The sequence below is a fragment of the Trachemys scripta genome, chromosome 9, assembly GCF_013100865.1.
Source record: "Trachemys scripta elegans isolate TJP31775 chromosome 9, CAS_Tse_1.0, whole genome shotgun sequence".
NCBI classification, from domain to species: Eukaryota; Metazoa; Chordata; order Testudines; family Emydidae; genus Trachemys; species Trachemys scripta.
This window is the reverse complement of record NC_048306.1, coordinates 38,532,237-38,549,654: the sequence shown is the minus strand read 5'-3', so window position 1 is coordinate 38,549,654 and position 17,418 is coordinate 38,532,237. Positions and strand designations below refer to the sequence as shown.

At 47.2% G+C, this 17,418-nt stretch overlaps 1 protein-coding gene across 3 annotated transcripts in view; it reads right to left on the bottom strand.

Annotated features, from left to right (window-relative positions):
- The window catches only part of TRMT2B (tRNA methyltransferase 2 homolog B), a 26,818-nt gene extending 9,660 nt beyond the window's left edge, over positions 1 to 17,158 (bottom strand). For 2 of the 3 annotated variants that reach the window (XR_004647103.1, XM_034781565.1), the window contains exons 1-11: positions 16,999 to 17,157; positions 15,865 to 16,093; positions 12,847 to 12,901; positions 11,978 to 12,109; positions 11,331 to 11,430; positions 9,057 to 9,127; positions 8,347 to 8,493; positions 7,832 to 7,926; positions 2,157 to 2,371; positions 1,883 to 1,984; positions 1,038 to 1,157 (exon numbers count right to left, since the gene is read on the bottom strand). Coding sequence is in view for 1 of the 3 variants with exons in the window: in XM_034781565.1 (XP_034637456.1) it covers positions 1,038 to 1,157; positions 1,883 to 1,984; positions 2,157 to 2,371; positions 7,832 to 7,926; positions 8,347 to 8,493; positions 9,057 to 9,127; positions 11,331 to 11,430; positions 11,978 to 12,109; positions 12,847 to 12,901; positions 15,865 to 16,070 (1,243 nt within the window). In the remaining 2 variants the exon portion in view is untranslated. Of the gene's footprint in view, positions 1 to 1,037; positions 1,158 to 1,880; positions 1,985 to 2,156; positions 2,372 to 7,831; positions 7,927 to 8,346; positions 8,494 to 9,056; positions 9,128 to 11,330; positions 11,431 to 11,977; positions 12,110 to 12,846; positions 12,902 to 15,864; positions 16,094 to 16,998 lie in introns of all 3 variants that reach the window. The other variant, XR_004647104.1, reaches the window with a different exon arrangement.
- Positions 17,159 to 17,418: the final 260 nt, after the last annotated feature.

The window sequence follows — 17,418 nt, the reverse complement described above, 5'->3', positions numbered from 1 at the left end:
GTGAATAAGGTTTTGGGCAGTCAGGGTACAGGTAGGGGGTAGGGTCCGGGGGGGGCAGTTAGGGTGGGGGGTCTCAGGAGGGGGCAGTTAGGGGACAAGGAACAGGGAGGCTTAGGTAGGGGGTGGGGTTCTGGAGGGCAGTTAAAAGCAGGGGTCCCAGGAGGGGTGGTCAGGGGACAAGGAGCGGGAGGGGGGTTGGGAGTTCTGGGGGGGGGCTGTCAGGGGGCAGGGGTGAGGAGAGGGATCGGAGCAGTCAGGGGACAGGGAGCAGAGGGGTTTAGATGGGTTGGGAGTTCTGGGGGGGGCTGTCAGGGGATGGGGAGTGGTTGGATGGGGCGTGGGAGTCCCAGGGGTCTGTCTGGGGGTGTGGATAAGGCTTGGGGCAGTCAAGGGACACCGGTAGGGGGTAGGGTCCTAGGGGGCCAGTTAGGATGGGGGGAGGGTCTCAGGAGGGGGCAGTCAGGGGACAAGAGGCAGGGAGGCTTAGGTAGGGGGTAGAGTCCTGGGGGGCAGTTAGGGGCAGGGGTCCCAGGAGGGGTCAGTCAGGGGAGAAGGAGCGGGGGGAGGGTTGGGGGTTCTGAGGGGGCCGGGAAGTGGGAGGGGCAGGGGCGGGGCTAGGGCAGGACAGGGGCGGGGCTCCTCCCGTCCTCTTTTTTGCTTGCTGAAATATGGTAACCCTAACTCAATCTCTCTCAAAACTATAGCAAGAGGGACATTCAATGAAATTGAAAGGCATCATATTTTAATCCAATTAAAGGAAATACTCTTTCATACACAGTTAGCCTGTAGAACTCATTGCCACAACACATAATTGAGGCCAAGGTTATTCTGTAAGTGTCTACTGCAGAGTTTCTTGCACTTTCCTCTGAAACAGCTGGTGTTGGCCATTTTGATGCCAGCATGCTGAACTAAATGGGCTATGACAATATGACATTTCTTACGTTTCCATTTAAAGTTTTTTTTCTTTTCTGTATTTTTTCCCTTCAAAACAAGAGAGATATTGTCAGGTCTTAAAAAGAAAAAATACGTTCTCTTACGGAGTCCAGCCCGGGATGGGTTTACCACTGCAACAAGGAGCCGGTCATCCTCTCGCGACATCAGGAACTGCGGTAACACCGTCTCCGCCTTTCCACTGTGAAACTCACAGTTTGAGATCCCTGTGCAGAAAAATCATTCACCCAAATGCTCCCTGCAGGCAGAGAATCAACCCAACTGGAAGATGAAGAGAGAGTACCCCTCAGGCAGAGCAAACCTCAGGGTCTCTCATCCCAAGAGTGTGTCTCCCTGAGAAATGCATACCTGGCATAGGGATGCTTTCCATGTCAACATAGAACATCTTATGGATTTTCCCTGCCTGCACCCTCCCAGATCATCTCCTTCCCTTGCCACATTCCCCCAATTTTCATCTAAAGGTAAGTCTACATTGCTGACTTCCCATGCGGGGAGCCGCAAGTTCTTGCCCATACCCCCCCGTCATCTAGCCCTGAGGTGCGTGTGGAACCCAAGATGGCATGCTCATCTGGGCGTGTGGGTCAGAGCACATGTTAACCTTTGCCCATTTTATAATGTGGAGGTAGAAAAGGCACTGGGACCTGACATCAAGTCTAGATAGTCCTCCACTGCCATTCCCACAGCCATTCTCTCATCAACCTCCATTCTCTTTAGCCACCAAGACCATTTCATGCCCCTTTCGTCACAGAGTTAATAGAAAGGGGGGAGGAGCACTGTTGTGAAGTAGAAAAGGAAGGAGTGAGGTGGTTATAGCATGAAGCTTCTCCCTTTTACTGGAACATCTGCAGCCCATCTTGGGACTATTAGGAGCCCTCCACTTAGGAGATACTTTGTATTTTGCAGCAATGGATTTTAAACTCCTTCCTCACACCATTGAATGCTGCATTCCATCTGGCATCCTCTACAGCCTGCTCCACCACCTCGACACCAACAACCTTAGATGCTTGGTGAGCCAGAGAGAGACCAATGGCACCTGGAAAAAAAGAGAAAGAGAAAGGGAAAGAAATTCAAGGTTTTAAGATGAAGAAATAGGGAGCAAGGGAGTGGTTAAATTCTGGAGAGACCACATGCTTCACACCCAAAATAAAAATGTGCCCTTGTCAAACACAGAATTGTGTCGACCCCACTGCATTGTCAGTTCTCACCAGTTCCACAGCAGACATCAAGAAGGACAGTGTTCTTATCAGCCCGGCTTAATTTCCCAACTGTCTGGTACAGAACTTCTGCCCCAGCTGTGTTGATTTGGAAAAAGGCATCTGGAGAGATGCGGAACTTCAAGCCCAGGACCTCCTCAAAGATGTATGGTTCTCCATAGAGGAGCTGATAGGGGGATTGCTGGTGGGAACTTCGAGTCATGATGCTTGAAGGGGATATAAGAAGAGAATCCATTAGAGAACAGGATTTTCAACAAAGAGCCAGTTTATTTCACTTCCTTTTAGTACAGTGTTAAAATACAGGGAGAACAAACCTCTCACCCCCCAACATCCATTGATCTAGAACAAATCTCCATCTATAGCAATTCTCTGACTGATTTCTTCTCTAATCTAAAGCACCACCTTTGAGTTATTATTTTCTGTGAACCCTTCAGCAAGTTGAAGTGATCATTTACAAAAATTCTGTCACTTTCAAAATCTGGAATTAATTATTGTGGTCAAAACAGAAGACTGGGCGTGAGGTCTTCTATTTGTAATCTTGGAAAGTCACTTCAGCTTTGTTCTTTGGTTTCCCAATCTGTAAAACAGGGGTAAAAATATTTATTTACCTGCTTCTTAGGAGTTTTGCAAAGCATAATGTATTAATGTTTCCAGAGTGCTTTGAAATACTTAAATGAAGACATAGCCATCCTAAAATGGTGTCTGTAGAAGGGCTGCCGAAACAAATATCACTATTATTTGTCAGTCTCTAGGGCCTGGTCTACACTAGGAGGTTATGTCGAATTTAGCAGCGTTAAATCAAATTAACTCTGCACCCGTCCACACAACAAAGCTATTTAGTTCGACATAGAGGTCTCTTAAATTCGACTTCTGTACTCCTCCCCAACGAGGGGAGTAGCGCTAAATTCGACATGGCCATGTCGAATTAGGGTAGGTGTGGATGGAAATCGATGCTAATAGCTCCAGGAGCTATACCACAGTGCACCACTCTGTTGACGCTCTGGACAGCAGTCCGAGCTCGGATGCTCTGACCAGCCAAACAGGAAAAGCCCCGGGAAAATTTGAATTCCTTTCCTGTCTGGGCAGTTTGAATCTCATTTCCTGGTTGGACATCGTGGCGAGCTCAGCAGCACTGGCAACGATGCAGAGCTCTCCAGCAGAGATGGCCATGCAATCTCAGAATAGAAAGAGGGCCCCAGCATGGACTGATCGGGAAGTCTTGGATCTGATCGCTGTGTGGGACGATGAGTCCATGCTTTCGGAGCTGCAATCGAAAAGACGGAATGCAAAGATCTACGAGAAGATCTCAAAAGCCATGACAGAGAGAGGATACAGCCAGGATGCAACGCAGTGCCGCGTGAAAATCAAGGAGCTGACACAAGGGTACCAGAAGACCAAAGAGGCAAACGGACGCTCCGGATCCCAGCCCCAGACATGCCGTTTCTACGAGGCACTGCATTCCATCCTAGGTGCGGCCGCCACCACTACCCCATCACTGACCATGAACTCTGAGGATGGGATATTGTCGACGCCCACTTCCTCGGAGATGTTAGCGGACGGGGAAGATGAGGAAGGAGATGAGGAGGACAAGGCAGTTGACAGCACTTACAACGCTGATTTCCCAGACAGCCAGGATCTCTTCATCACCCTCACCGAGATCCCCTACCAACTGTCCCCAGGCGTTAACCCGGACCCAGAATCAGGGGAAGGATCAGTCGGTAAGTGTTATAAACATGTAAAGATTTATTTTGAACAGAACATTAATATTAACAGTGAGTTTTTCATGATTACTTTGCCCTAGGTGCTTAAAGTTTTAGTCTTTGGCAGTGCAACTACTGCCAAAAAAAATCTAACAATGTCCGGTTTATCATGATTGGTTTGCCCTAGGCACACTACTGTTTAGTCCTTGCCAGTGCAGCTACAGTAAAATTCGGTCTATATGTCCGGGGATAGAGCTCAAATCCTCATGGGACATCTCCATGAAGCTCTCCTGGAGGTAATTGGAAAGCCTTTGCATGAGGTTCCTTGGGAGAGCGGCCTTGTTGTGTCCTCCGTAGTAGGAAATGTTCCAGCGCCAGGTTAGCAGCAAGTACTCCAGGATCATTGCCTTGCAGAGCATGGCAGTATACGGCCCTGGTCTTTGCAGGCTTTCATGAAGCATGCGTTCTTTGTCACTCTCTGAAATCCTCATCAGAGTGATGTCGTTCATGGTGACCTGCTTTGAATTAGGGGAACGTTAGTATTGGGACTGCTTGCCTGTTCCTTTACAGAACTGTAACCGGCGGCTTACAGCCATGCGGTGGAGGTGGGAGAGGGGCAGCATACGGGGATCTTTTCCGGGGACAGCCGCGAGGGGGTGAGACAGGGGCAGAGTTCATGCTTGCCGGATTGCTGGCAGCAGGAACTGGCCAACGCTAGGAGCATTGCTTTGAACATGAAAGTAGGGCAGTGCTATTATTAAAGTTTTAAGCTGCCACAAGTCTACGGCTTACCATGTCAGCCTGCTACCCAAATTCAGCTGTCCGGCCGCGCTTGTCTGATCGGCACTGCAAGACCCCAGGCACTGAATGCGAAGGTCAAAAATTCGACCTTGTCCTGAGTGTGCATGTGATAGGTGCTGTGCATGGTCTTGTTCACAGAGAAAGACTATGTTCTTTGTTCACCAAAAAATTTATCTGTCTGAGGAATTCACTCCCTTTTTCCCATCCCACAGCTGCGACTGTCTCCCGACTTACCCTGGCATCCCCCTCGCAGAGGCTGGCGCAGATTAGGCGGAGAAAGAAAAGGACACGGGACGACATGTTCTCAGAACTTATGGGCTGCTCCCGAGCCGAGGCAACCCAGCAGACCCAGTGGAGGGAGAACATGTCGCAATACCAGCGAGCACACGGCGAACGGGAGGAGAGGTGGCGGCAGGAAGACCAGCAGGCAACTCAAATGCTGCTTGGACTAATGAGGGAGCAAACGGACACGCTCCGGCACCTTGTGGATGTTCTGCAGGACCGGAGGCAGGAGGACAGAGCCCCGCTGCAGTCTATCTGTAACCACCCTCCCCCGCCACAAAGTCCTATACCCCCTCACCCAAAGTACCAAGAAGGAGGGGCGGCAGAGTCTGTGAAAACTGTCACTCCACCCCTCCAGACTGCTCAAGTACCAGAAGGCTGTCATTCCCCAAAATTTGATAAGTCCTTTCCTTCCCGCCTCACCCAAGCCCCCATCCCAGTTTCATCCCCTAACTGTGTAGTTGCTAATAAATAATACGTTTCTGTTAATTACTGTTTCCATCATGTTTTTTTTAGAGGACAGTCTGTTTGAAGGGGGGGAAGGGGGTTGGTAATTGGACAGGACAGTCACCTTTACTAGGGTACAGACACGAGGGGGGGGGCTATGTGACTTTGTGGCGGGGGAGGGCGGTTAGAGATCTTATGCAGCGGTCCTTATCCTGGATCACAGAGCCACGCAGCAGGGGATCTGTAACCGTCCTCCCCTTGTCAGAAAGTCACATAGCCCCCACACAAAGAGTCCCGAACAGGAGGGGTGGCAGGCTCCGTTGAAACAACCAGTCCACCAGCGCGGACCACTCTAGAAGCAGGAGCATGTCATTCCTCGAGTTTAGAAACGTCCTTTGCATCACTACACTACACTCGCTCCCCACAACAGTCTACGTCCCAGTTTCAACACTTTACGGCGAAAACAATAATAAAGAACACGGTGTTAATTAACAAATTTCCAGTGATTTTATTTTTAAACGTGGGAGGGAAGGGGGGGGGAGGGGGTGAACGGGGTATGAAATTGGAGAGGATAGTGAACATTCACTGGGTAAAGAAACAGGGGCAGGTTCAGCTTCTCTGTAAACAAACATAATAGTCACAGGTTACCCTGCTCACTCAGGAACCTAGCTTTCAAAGCCTCCCGGATGCACAGCGCGTCCCGCTGGGCTCTTCTAATCTCATGGCTGTCTGGCTGGGTGTAATCAGTGGCCAGGCTATTCGCCTCAACCTCCCACCCCGCCATAAAGGTCTCCCCCTTGCTCTCACAGAGATTGTGGAGCACACAGCAAGCTGCAATAACAATGGGGACATTGGTTTTGCTGAGATCAAGCGAGTCAGTAAACTTCTCCATCTCCCCTTGAGATGTCCAAAAGCACACTCCACCACCATTCTGCACTTGCTCAGACGATAGTTGAAGAGTTCTTTTTCACTGTCCAGGGCGCCTGTATAGGGCTTCACGAGCCACGGCATTAGCGGGTAGGATCACCATAGGCATCTCCACATCCCCAACAGTTATTTTGTGGTCCGGGAAGTAAATACCTTCCTGCAGCCGCCTAAACAGACCAGAGTTCCTGAAAACACGAGCGTCATGAACCTTGCCCGGCCATCTGACGTTGATGTTTGTAAAACGTCCCCTATGGTCCACCAGTGCTTGCAGCATCATTGAAAAGTAGCCCTTTCGGTTAATGTACTGGCTGGCCTGGTGGTCCGGTCCCAGGATAGGGATGTGAGTTCCATCTATAGCCCCACCGCAGTTTGGGAATCCCATCGCGGCGAAGCCATCTATGATGACCTCCACGTTTCCCAGGGTCACTACCTTTGACAGCAGTACCTCAACGATTGCGTTGGCTACTTGCATCACAATAACCCCCATGGTAGATTTGCCCACACCAAAGTGGTTTGCGACTGACCGGTAGCTGTCTGGCGTTGCAAGCTTCCAGAGGGCTATGGCCACTCGCTTCTGGACAGTCAGGGCTGCTCGCATCCGGGTGTCCTTGCGCTTCAGGGCAGGAGACAGCAACTCACAAAGTTCCATGAAAGTTCCCTTCCGCATGCGAAAGTTTCGCAGCCACTGTGATTCATCCCAGACCTGCAGCACTATGCGGTCCCACCAGTCCGTGCTTGTTTCCCGTGCCCAGAATCGCTGTTCCACAGCATCAACATGACCCATTGCCACCATGATGTCCACGGCGCGGGGTCCCGTGCTTTGTGACAGGTCTGTGCCACTCTCAGACTTCATGTCCTCACCGCGCTGCTGTAGCCTCCTCGCCCGATTTCTCAGCATCTGCCTCTGGAAAAGGTGGATGATAAGGTGCGAGGTGTTGACAATGGCCATAACTGCAGTGATGGTCGCAGTGGGCTCCATGCTCGCAGTGCTGTGGCGTCCGCGCTGTCACTCACCAGAAAAGTGCGCGAACTGATTGCCCGCCGGCACTTTCAGGGAGGGAGGGCGGGAGTGACGGTTGGATGACGACAGTTACCCAAAACCACGCTCGACACATTTTTTTCCTCAGCAGGCATTGGGGGCTCGACCCAGAATTCCAATGGGCAGCGGGGACTGCGGGAACTGTGGGATAGCTGCCCGCAGTGCACCGCTTCCAATGTCGATGCTTGCCCCGTTAGTGTGGACTCACACAGTTGAATTACTGTCCTTAGTGTGGATACACACGTTCGACTTTGTAATATCGATTCCACATATTCGATTTAAGTAAAATCGAACTACTCTTGTAGTGTAGACATAAGAATTGTCCTGATGGGAGAGTAGTTGGATTGCAGGTTTGAGGATATGGGTAAGAAATAGGGGGTAGCAGTGGAGTTTCATTTTCAGTATTCCTGTTGCCTCTCCCTCCACTTTCTGACACGATGCAAGTTTTATCAGATGTCGAAAAAATTTACCTCTCTTGGAAATAGAGTGAGGTCAGGTTGCAGACTGCTCCAGGCCCACAAGTAAAAAAGTCCTTAAGCAATGCTTTCTGAGTACACAGTTCCTCCTGCCAAGAGCAAAAGAAAAAGATCCATCTGGTTATGCTGATTTTTATAATACCTATCCTCAGCTATACACCACAGCTATCTCATATGAACGAGCAGGTCTGGCACTGCCATGGTTATATCTACCATAAACATGGTAGACCTTGTACTGGCATTACTGTAAAATGGCATTTGGTTGATTTCTGATATCAGCACTGCTATAACTCTCATGAGCAGCATAGTTTTGATATTATCTTTGATATGCTCCCACAGGGTTAGTAGTTCTTGTATTGATACTGCCAATATTCCCTTTCTTCTATAAGCCCCATCAACTAGATGTTCTGGTACTGCCACCACTTTGACTCACATTGCTTGGTACTGGCAATGTCCCTGGGTTCAGAACAGTGGTGGAGGGTAGCTGTCATTGTCACTAACATATTCACCTGACTGAGATCCTGGGGGTGGAAGGTGATGATGGCCATGGTGTGTCCACTGCTATTGGTGCGTACTATGAGCTCGCGCCAGTGGCCACCCTGGTGAAACAGGAGGCAGGGATCCAGTGGGGACTGATGAAGAAATTCCTCATAGTACTAAGTATAAATAAAGTACAGATGAATACCACTGATATTAGATTAAAGAGAATTCCTATAGTCCTATACATAGTATCATAATTCTAACCTTATTAGAAAGTTTACACTGCACATGTACAAAACTAATTTTTCTATTGCTTATAACTTCACTTAAATGTATCTATAAAAAGCTATCTTGAAGATTAGTTCCCAATGAAAACAAGCCACTTCGAAAGTTTCAACTTGTAAAATTCAGCTATTTGAGCATTACTGTCCTGGAATCTTAACATTTCCTCTGCCCTGCAGAAAGAGAGTGACTTTACAGGAATTCAGCCGTAGGGCAGTTTTAAGGCTCCAGGATTCAATGCATGTGCAAGAATGGCCAAATTAACTGCACTCAGTTTTCAGAAATATTTACTTTTTAGTCAGGACCGAGCTTGGACAATTTTCAGTATGTTACAAAGCATGTGAATATGGATTTATCGTGAAAACTCAGCGTAATCTCAACTATAGCGTTTCCTACCAAATAAACATTGTCACGTCCTTTCTTTACTCTGTCTACATGCACACATGCTCTTTATTACCTGGGCCACTTGTTTGTGTTTTTCGGGTATGTTTTCCAGGTGGTTGGCTCGCACACAGACAATATTCCTTGCTGTGGAAAGACAGATGGGTGTTTAATCTCTCATTGTGGTCTTGTAACAGTACCCTGAAACAGGGAATAGTAAATCGTTGTACTAATGCCAGGTACTGCACAGTAGATAGATAGGAAGGTCTATCCCTAGATCTCTGGGAACTCCACTACACTGGAATAACAGACACACTTGTGTCTCAATTCCCCCTACTCCATCTAATTTGAGTCAGGGTCTAAGGCAGCCTCCACGAAGTATCAGGTTTGTCCTTGCCCAATTATGTAATTTCAGTATTTTGCAAGAAATGTTTAATGCTCTGACAGCTTCTTTAAATCCATTTTAATGCAACTGCTTCCTTTGAGCAAGATGTTTTTAATAATAGCTATCAAAACCAATTCACTCTGCTTCTGCTAACTGGGAAGTAATGGAATGGGCCCAGAGCGGTGACACAGTTTAGACTGACATGGCATTGCTCAGACAGGCTTATAGTGGGATGACCAAACCCTGTAGTTCAGCAATCAGAAGGCAAAGCCAAATGAACCCATGAGATTTATTTCCAAATGAAAATGCTCACGATCACTGCCCCCAGTGCATGAGTCTGCATCAGGCACATGTGTAGCATGGCACCATTGCTAGAAAAGGGCTGAAAATATAAAGGAAAATAGACTGGGTTTGGTTGGCTGAGGCTGTGCTCCCTCTTTAATCTAGCCTCTCACCCATGATCCACTTGCATCTAAGCTACCTCAGAACTCTGGTTTTTGGCTATATCCAGGGCCCCCTATATTCCATGGCTGTGAACTTTGCCATGGAATTCACCCCTTGCCACAGAATTTTGATCTGGAATTTAAGTTTTCTGTTAAAAAAAATTGTGGCTAGTTCTCATAGTTACAAAGAAAAGCTTAAAAACTTGAACTGAGGGCTAGTCTACACGGTGGAGTAATGCACCCTACAAGGGTGTGATTTCTGAAGCACACTAACGTGTTGTGCATTAATTGTTTGATGTAGACCCTGCTGGTGTGTATTAAAGGTTCCTTAGTATGCTTTAATTTAGTGCTGTTCCTAATGATGTTTGGGACAGTACTAGGTTTAAAGCACACTAGGGATCCATTAAAAGAAGAACAGTAGTACTTGTGGCACCTTAGAGACTAACAAATTTATTAGAGCATAAGCTTTTGTGGACTACAGCCCACTTCTTCGGATGCATATAGAATGGAACATATATTGAGGAGATATATATACACACATACAGAGAGCATAAACAGGTGGGAGTTGTCTTACCAACTCTGAGAGGCCAATTAATTAAGAGAAAAAAAAAAAAAACTTTTGAAGTGATAATCAAGCTAGCCCAGTACAGACAGTTTGATAAGAAGTGTGAGAATACTTACAAGGGGAGATAGATTCAATGTTTGTAATGGCTCAGCCATTCCCAGTCCTTATTCAAACCGGAGTTGATTGTGTCTAGTTTGCAATATCAATTCCAGCTCAGCAGTCTAATAGGGATCCATTAGTGCTCACCAGCAGGGTCTACACAAACCAATTAATGCACCAACACACTAGTGTGCTTTAGAAATCATACCCTCATAGGGCGCATTACCCCACCACATAGAGAAGCCCTGGGTACAAACAAAACATCAGTGCCTTCCTGAGCCTGCAGACAGCTGGAAACAACATCTCAGACAGGTATGAACTGGACCATTCAATTTATGAAGTGTTAATCATGGCCAAATATGACAATTTAAATGTCAATGTTGCTAATGATTTTACTACCAAAAACTTTTAGAAGGAAGAGCCATCTAATGTGCTCATCCCACAATCCCAAATGGTCTCCCATGACTGCTCAGGTGCCCAAGCCACAACTGCCACCTACCCAACTGCCAAAACCTCCAACTTCCCCCTTGATGTGCTTCTGTAACATGGTTAGCCTTAGTCAATACACACATCTGCAGAGCTGAAAATGTGGGCTCAGCATAAAATCAGTATAACAATATAAACAGAAAGAACAGGGGCTACTATCTTGATTGTGGTGTTTACTTCCAAATTTATTAGAAACCTATTTTTTTTCCAATTTATCCATAGCCACCACAGAACTGCTAACATTTCCACCAAAGTTACGCAGAATTCAGGGACCTTGCTACACGATTAGATCCAAAGTAGAAGGCCGTGACTATGCCTATGAACCAGTATGATCTAAGTAGCTTTCAGCGTTGTGCTTTGTCGTGCACTGACCTCTGCCAGTTCCCACATAGAGCCCCACAGTTTTCGGGTTCCCATCAGGTCCTTTGTTCACAGAAAATGTGGATTTGTTTCGGTAGCCATTAATGACGGGCTGGGGGAGAGAAGAGGAAAGGGTAAAGCCAGGAAGCAGGAAATGATGGGGGATGGGAATCAATTCTAGGCATTTTATTAGCAGCATGAGACGTAGCACATGACTGTCAAAGAGTATACCATGGAAGGGTGTGTAAGTACCTAGACCCCAGAGTGTTTGCCAGGGGAGCAGTTTAGCCACCCCCTCTTTTCCAGTCGTGCTCTGTGAATACAGGGCAGGAGGTTTATTGGGGACTGGGATCCCTGGGATACTTAAGATGGTGGAGTGATGGGGGTGATGATTGGAGCTTTTCATGGGCTATAGCCAGTGGATGCACACAGGAGGCTGGGTTGGATCCAGGGCAGGGGTTTCTAGTGGGTAGAACTGCCTCACAGCCCAGGGCTCTCATTAGATGTAGAGTAGACAGTTTGGCAGGAGCTGGACTCACTGTGGTTGTTCTGAGTGCGTAGCAGTTTTCCCCACCATGGCACTCAGCAGAAGCAGGGGAAGAGATTTGTCAGGGCTTACCTCTCCTGACATTCCCATGAAAGATTTCTCTCCAGTACTCAGAGGGGACAACAGAATGGAGGGGACAGCAAAGCCCATCTGGCCTTTGTGTGATTTCCAGTTTGTCTGTACCAAGCTCCCTCAGACAAGAAGCCAGTGTCTGCAACACCTTCTTCTGACTCTCAGACTTCACCTGCAGAAAAGTTCCAAGGCACTAACATTTACACTGGAGGAAGCTTGCTCATCACAACTGGAGAGAGAGTGCACCCCACTGAGCTGGAGAAAATACTGTAACCAAGCCACAGCCCTATAAGAGCTTCATACTTGTCCTTAAGTTATACTCCCTGGCCACTCAGAGCTTCACAGCAACAGCAGGGAGAGAACCTGGATCCTCATGTTCTTAAAGCACAGGCCTCTACCACTTGAGCTAATGGAGAGTCTCAATATAACACCATAGGGCCTATAACACACTGGTTCTGATTCCATCTAGTAGAGGAAGTAGTACACGCATATACTTCTATCCAGTTAATATAGTATAAATCTATCTATGAGGTTACTCTAAAACAGGGGTAGACAACATTTGGCACGCGGCTCGCCAGGGTAAGCACCCAGGGAAGCCGCGGCCGGCACATCCCTCGCCCGCACCGCTTCTTGCCGCCCCCATTGGCCCGGGACAGCGAATCGCGGCGAGTGGGGGCTGCGATCGGCCGAACCTGCCGCGTCAGCAGGTAAATAAACTGGCCCGGCCCGCCAGGGTGCTTACCCTGGCGAGCCGCGTGCCAAACATTCCCAACCCCTGCTCTAAAAGAATGAAACTGGAAGTAAATGGGATCTGAACAGTACTAGAGGATGAAAGATTCTAAGGAAGTTTCCTGGAGGAGGTGGGGAGGGAATGGTTGGTGGAGGAAACTCCTTGTGAGCACATCTTACCTTCAGCTGTTCTTCATAGGGGAATCTCCACAATGGAGTTGCCACATTGGTTAGCCTGAAAAGCACAAGACAGCTGTAAACCCAAGAATCACCTGCTTCCCAAACACAGCCAATCTCAGGCCCAGGTAACACATGGAGTGGCATGGTGCAGTGCACCACACACCTAAATAAATTGATTCCTGGTTACCTCATGGCCAAAGCAGGTAATTCTTACACACACTTCAGAAACTTGTAAAACCAGCTGTGCCCCAATTTTAAATCCCAAGTGGTCGTCTTCACTATTCCTCTTTGGTGACTTATACTTTGAGCAAAGGAACCTTAAATGATTGTTCCCCTTCGCCCCAGAGGATTGGTCCAGACTTTTGCATAGCACTGGCTAGTGAAAGCCAGTTGTCCTGCAGATCCTGGCTACCATTTTGAGTCACACTGAGTTGACAGTGCCAGAAGAAATGCTTCCTCTCAAACAGACCAGGAGAGGTCCACCTGAGCCCAGCATGAGGACTAACTCCAGGTTGTGAGGTAGGGGAACAGAGTGGTCATCTAATATTGTGTTTGGGGGAAAAGACTTTTAAAATGTTATGCTTATAAGAAGCACACGGGATCTTTTTCAGGGGAAAAGGCAATACGCCGCATTTATTGGAAATACAATTAGTATATGCATTCAATCTCTCTCTCTCTCCCCCCCACTTCCTCCCTGCTGCCAGTCAATGTTACAGCTACCGTCCAGAGTCCGGATCAATCTAGTGGCCAGCTAGGTTGATCACAGGTAGGTAGGAGCTGGGTTCTATCGGTCGCGACACGATGGTCCGAGGAAGTCTTGGCAGGACAAACCCAAAGTTTCATGGCAAAACACCCTGTTTATATAGTGATTTTTCTTCATTGAGACCAATGAGTTTTGCACCGTCATGCTGTAATCAATTGTTGTTTGATGAGTGCTTGTTTTCTTACATTGTTTTTCACATTTTTTATTTTGTTCTTTCATTAGTCTCTCAGGGAGTTACCCCATGCTGGTTTTGATCACAGCTATTTTGTCCCCATTGATAGGTGCCTATCTCATTTTTAGAGTTGTCAATCTGCCCCCCTCTGACATTTCAATAGGAGCGTTACAATCTCTGGGCGCCTTTACGTCCATCCTCAATTCCTCCCCAGAACATCTGGTCCAGTAATGGCCTTCACACTTATCTTCTAACTCACACATTCCTCATTCACACACAAAACAGGATTAATTTACACAGAGCATTTGAACAGGAACATCAAATTGCAATGCAAAAAAAAACCCAATAATTGCATTCATAGAATCATAGAAGATTAGGGTTGGAAGAGACCTCAGGGGGTCATCTAGTCAACCCCCCTGCGCTTTTACTTATTTTAGAATGCTAAACCTACAACAAAGTGGTGACCCTAAAAGGTCTGTTACTGCCTTGAAATCAGCTTCAGACACAAAATTCTGGCTGATGCATGTCTACCAATGGCACACTAGGCCACTCCTTTCTGCTTTCAGAAAGGGTGGCTGGCAGGCCGGATATGGTCAAATCATACATCAACACATTTAATACATGCTACATTATTATTCTTTAGAATTATACAAAATACAAACATAAAATCCTACTACTACACAGTCAGGGAGAGAGAAGGAGTAGAGAGATCATGTTGCCTTCTTAACAGTCCTTATTTTGAAAACCCTCCATGGGCTTCCTCCAGCCTACCTCACAGACCTCGTCTCACTGCCCTAATTGCTCTGTCCCCTCTGACAATGGTCTCACTTCTGTCCCATCCCCCAATATTACCCTTATTAATCAGATTTTGTCATTTGAGATATCCATCCTGTATCTTCCACCAGCTCATCTTTCCATCTATTGTTACCTCTCTTCGGCAAACATCTTAACAGTGTAGTCAGTTGCACTGCTATACATATTGGAAGGGAAAATCTGAACTGCTCATACACATTGATTAACCACTCAGGCAACAGAATTCTACACGTTACCGGACAGCTCATAATTAACCTGTGAAACTCTCTGCAACATGGTATTATTGAGGCAGAGCAATTAAGAGGACTCCCCCCAAAAAAGGATTACATTAAAAATAAGGCTATGAATGAAAAAAGTATATAAACCAATGTATTTCACGATATACACCAACCACTTGCTCTCTGGATTTAGCATGATCTTACTCTACAGACAGATATATCATAATTTTCCCTTATTGGGCTTCTTACACCTTTGTCTGAAACATCTGGTATTGATCACTGTTAGAGAGACAGGATGGCAAACTAGATGGACTTCTGGCTTATCCAATATGGCAAGTCTTATGTACCTATGATTTTGTTCCCCCCTATCTGTGCCTCTTAATTTCTCCCTTGTTCTGTTATTATTTGTCAGATTGTGCTCTAGGGAAACCATCTCAATGTTTCTTTATCCTGCCCCAAGAGGGTTAGGAGAAGGGAGAGCTGAGAACAGCTGACATGAGGCAAGTACTTGCTGTCTGAGCTGCTCTAGGGTTGGCATGCAGCCATCTTATCAGGTGATGAAGCCAGTGCTTCAAGCTGTCAACAGAGTAGGCAGAAGCATCAGTGGATTACACTGGGAGGGCCAATTGCACTTGGTGCAGTTGCTGCACCAGAGTTCGCTGTCTACACTAGCACTTCAGCAGTGCAGAGTCACATGTTGAAATATAGCAGCAGTGTGCTATACCTCGGAAGGTGGGAACATCTGCATCACTGGGAGTGACTGTGTGGTGTGTTAAATGCAAAATGGTTATGCTGGGGACTTGCCAGGGTAGTTGACGTTATAACTTTCTTTTTTGCATGGGCAAGGTCTTTGTTAAACTTAGCTGCTTTGGTTGTGTAGATGAACCCTAGACACTGATCTGTGCCCACTTGAACCCTTCCCACTCCAGAGAGTGAGTGGTTAGTTCTTATTGATATAATTTCTTCCATTACAGTTATGAACACCTGATCTGCAGTCAAAAAAGGTGCAGATTCCTTGGGCTCGCACAACATATGCTGCAAAAGTTCTATACCTCTCTTCCCAGAAGGACTCCAGGCCTGGCAAGCTGCAACCCTGTCTAGGCTTTTTCTCCTTCATCCACCTTTTCCTCGTTGCTTCATTCCTCCCTGCCACCTGTCTGCAGTCCTCATCTGGTGCAGAGCTCAAAGAAGCCTGTTTCAGACTCACTGGCCAGCAAGCGCGCAGGCATATCAGTCTCAGTGAGCAGGAGAGAGCCATCCCAGAAGGCAGGGGCTGAAACACTGGAACCAACACCACACAGTGACTCCATTATTAACATTCCAGATAGTGGGGAACTTTATAGAAACACAAACTACACAACAATGATGTGAAATAGACAAAAGCTGGAAGAAGCATTGCTCTGGCTACCACCTTCTGCTTTACCCACTGTGCTGTATCTAGATACATTACAGTACTCAGTGCAATTAAAAGGCAGCAAGTTTAAAACCAATCAAAGGAATTAAAAAAATACAAGGCATAATTAGTCTGGGGAACTCATTACCACATATTATTCAGGCTAATAACTTAGAAGGACTAAATATTTACAGAAATAATAAAAATATCAAAAGTTACACACACAAAAAAAGCAATGGAAAGAAGACATCAGTTCAGCCTGCCATGTCTGAATTGCCCTAACAAACATACGGAGTTGTGACACCCCTCCTGGAGACGGAGCAGCATCTCAAGGAGCAGGGAGAACTGCAGGTGAAGTCCTGAAGCTTGAGCTGCTAGACTTACATGCAAAGTGTCTCTATTTAGGATGGAGAAAGACTCCCCTCCCCCACACAATATTTTTCACCCAGTCCCCTATGGAGTATCTCCAATGAGTGTCAGTGTTCAATGGTGCACTCCTACGTGTCTCTCCAGGTTTCTCTCTCTATTTAATATCTTCCAAATGCTGACGGGTCTATAGGGAGGCAGCACTGAGGAGATTAGGGCAAGGGGAACCAGAGACCCAGAGAGAAAATACTGGGAGAGGAGAGACTGGAAGTGGGCATAGAGGAGAGAAGGAAACATCCTCCCCTCCTGACTCCCTCTCTTGAGGTTAGCGGTATTTGCAAAGTTGAAAATGTGTGCACATTTTACACACGGTGCTTAGTTAAAGGAGCACCATCAACGATTAAAGCCCCGGATCCTCAGGCCTCACCTTTGTTGCCAACACCTCAGCAAACTGCTTCCAAATCGAATCAGCCTCTCGTGTTAGGCGCTTTATTTCCCCACTTGCAACGATTGTGACACTAGATGGTGTAGTTGCTTCCTGGTTCCCAGGCACCAGCTCGGTAACGGCACCTACACATGACATGACAGCTCACTCAGCCTTCGGCTGCTCCTTAAAGGGATAGCACTCTGTACAGCAGAGCTGCTCTGAGACGAAAATGTTGCTGATTGTTAAATGTGCTACGCGAGTCGCTTCCTTTCTACTCTTATGGCTTTGGCTACCATTTATATAGCACCTTAATTCCTGTAGGGTTACCATACGCCCGGATTTTCCCGGACATGTCCGGGAAAATCGGGAGGGCTCGGCCGGGGCCTCTTTGGCTGGGGCCAGTGCGGGGCCGGGCCGGGG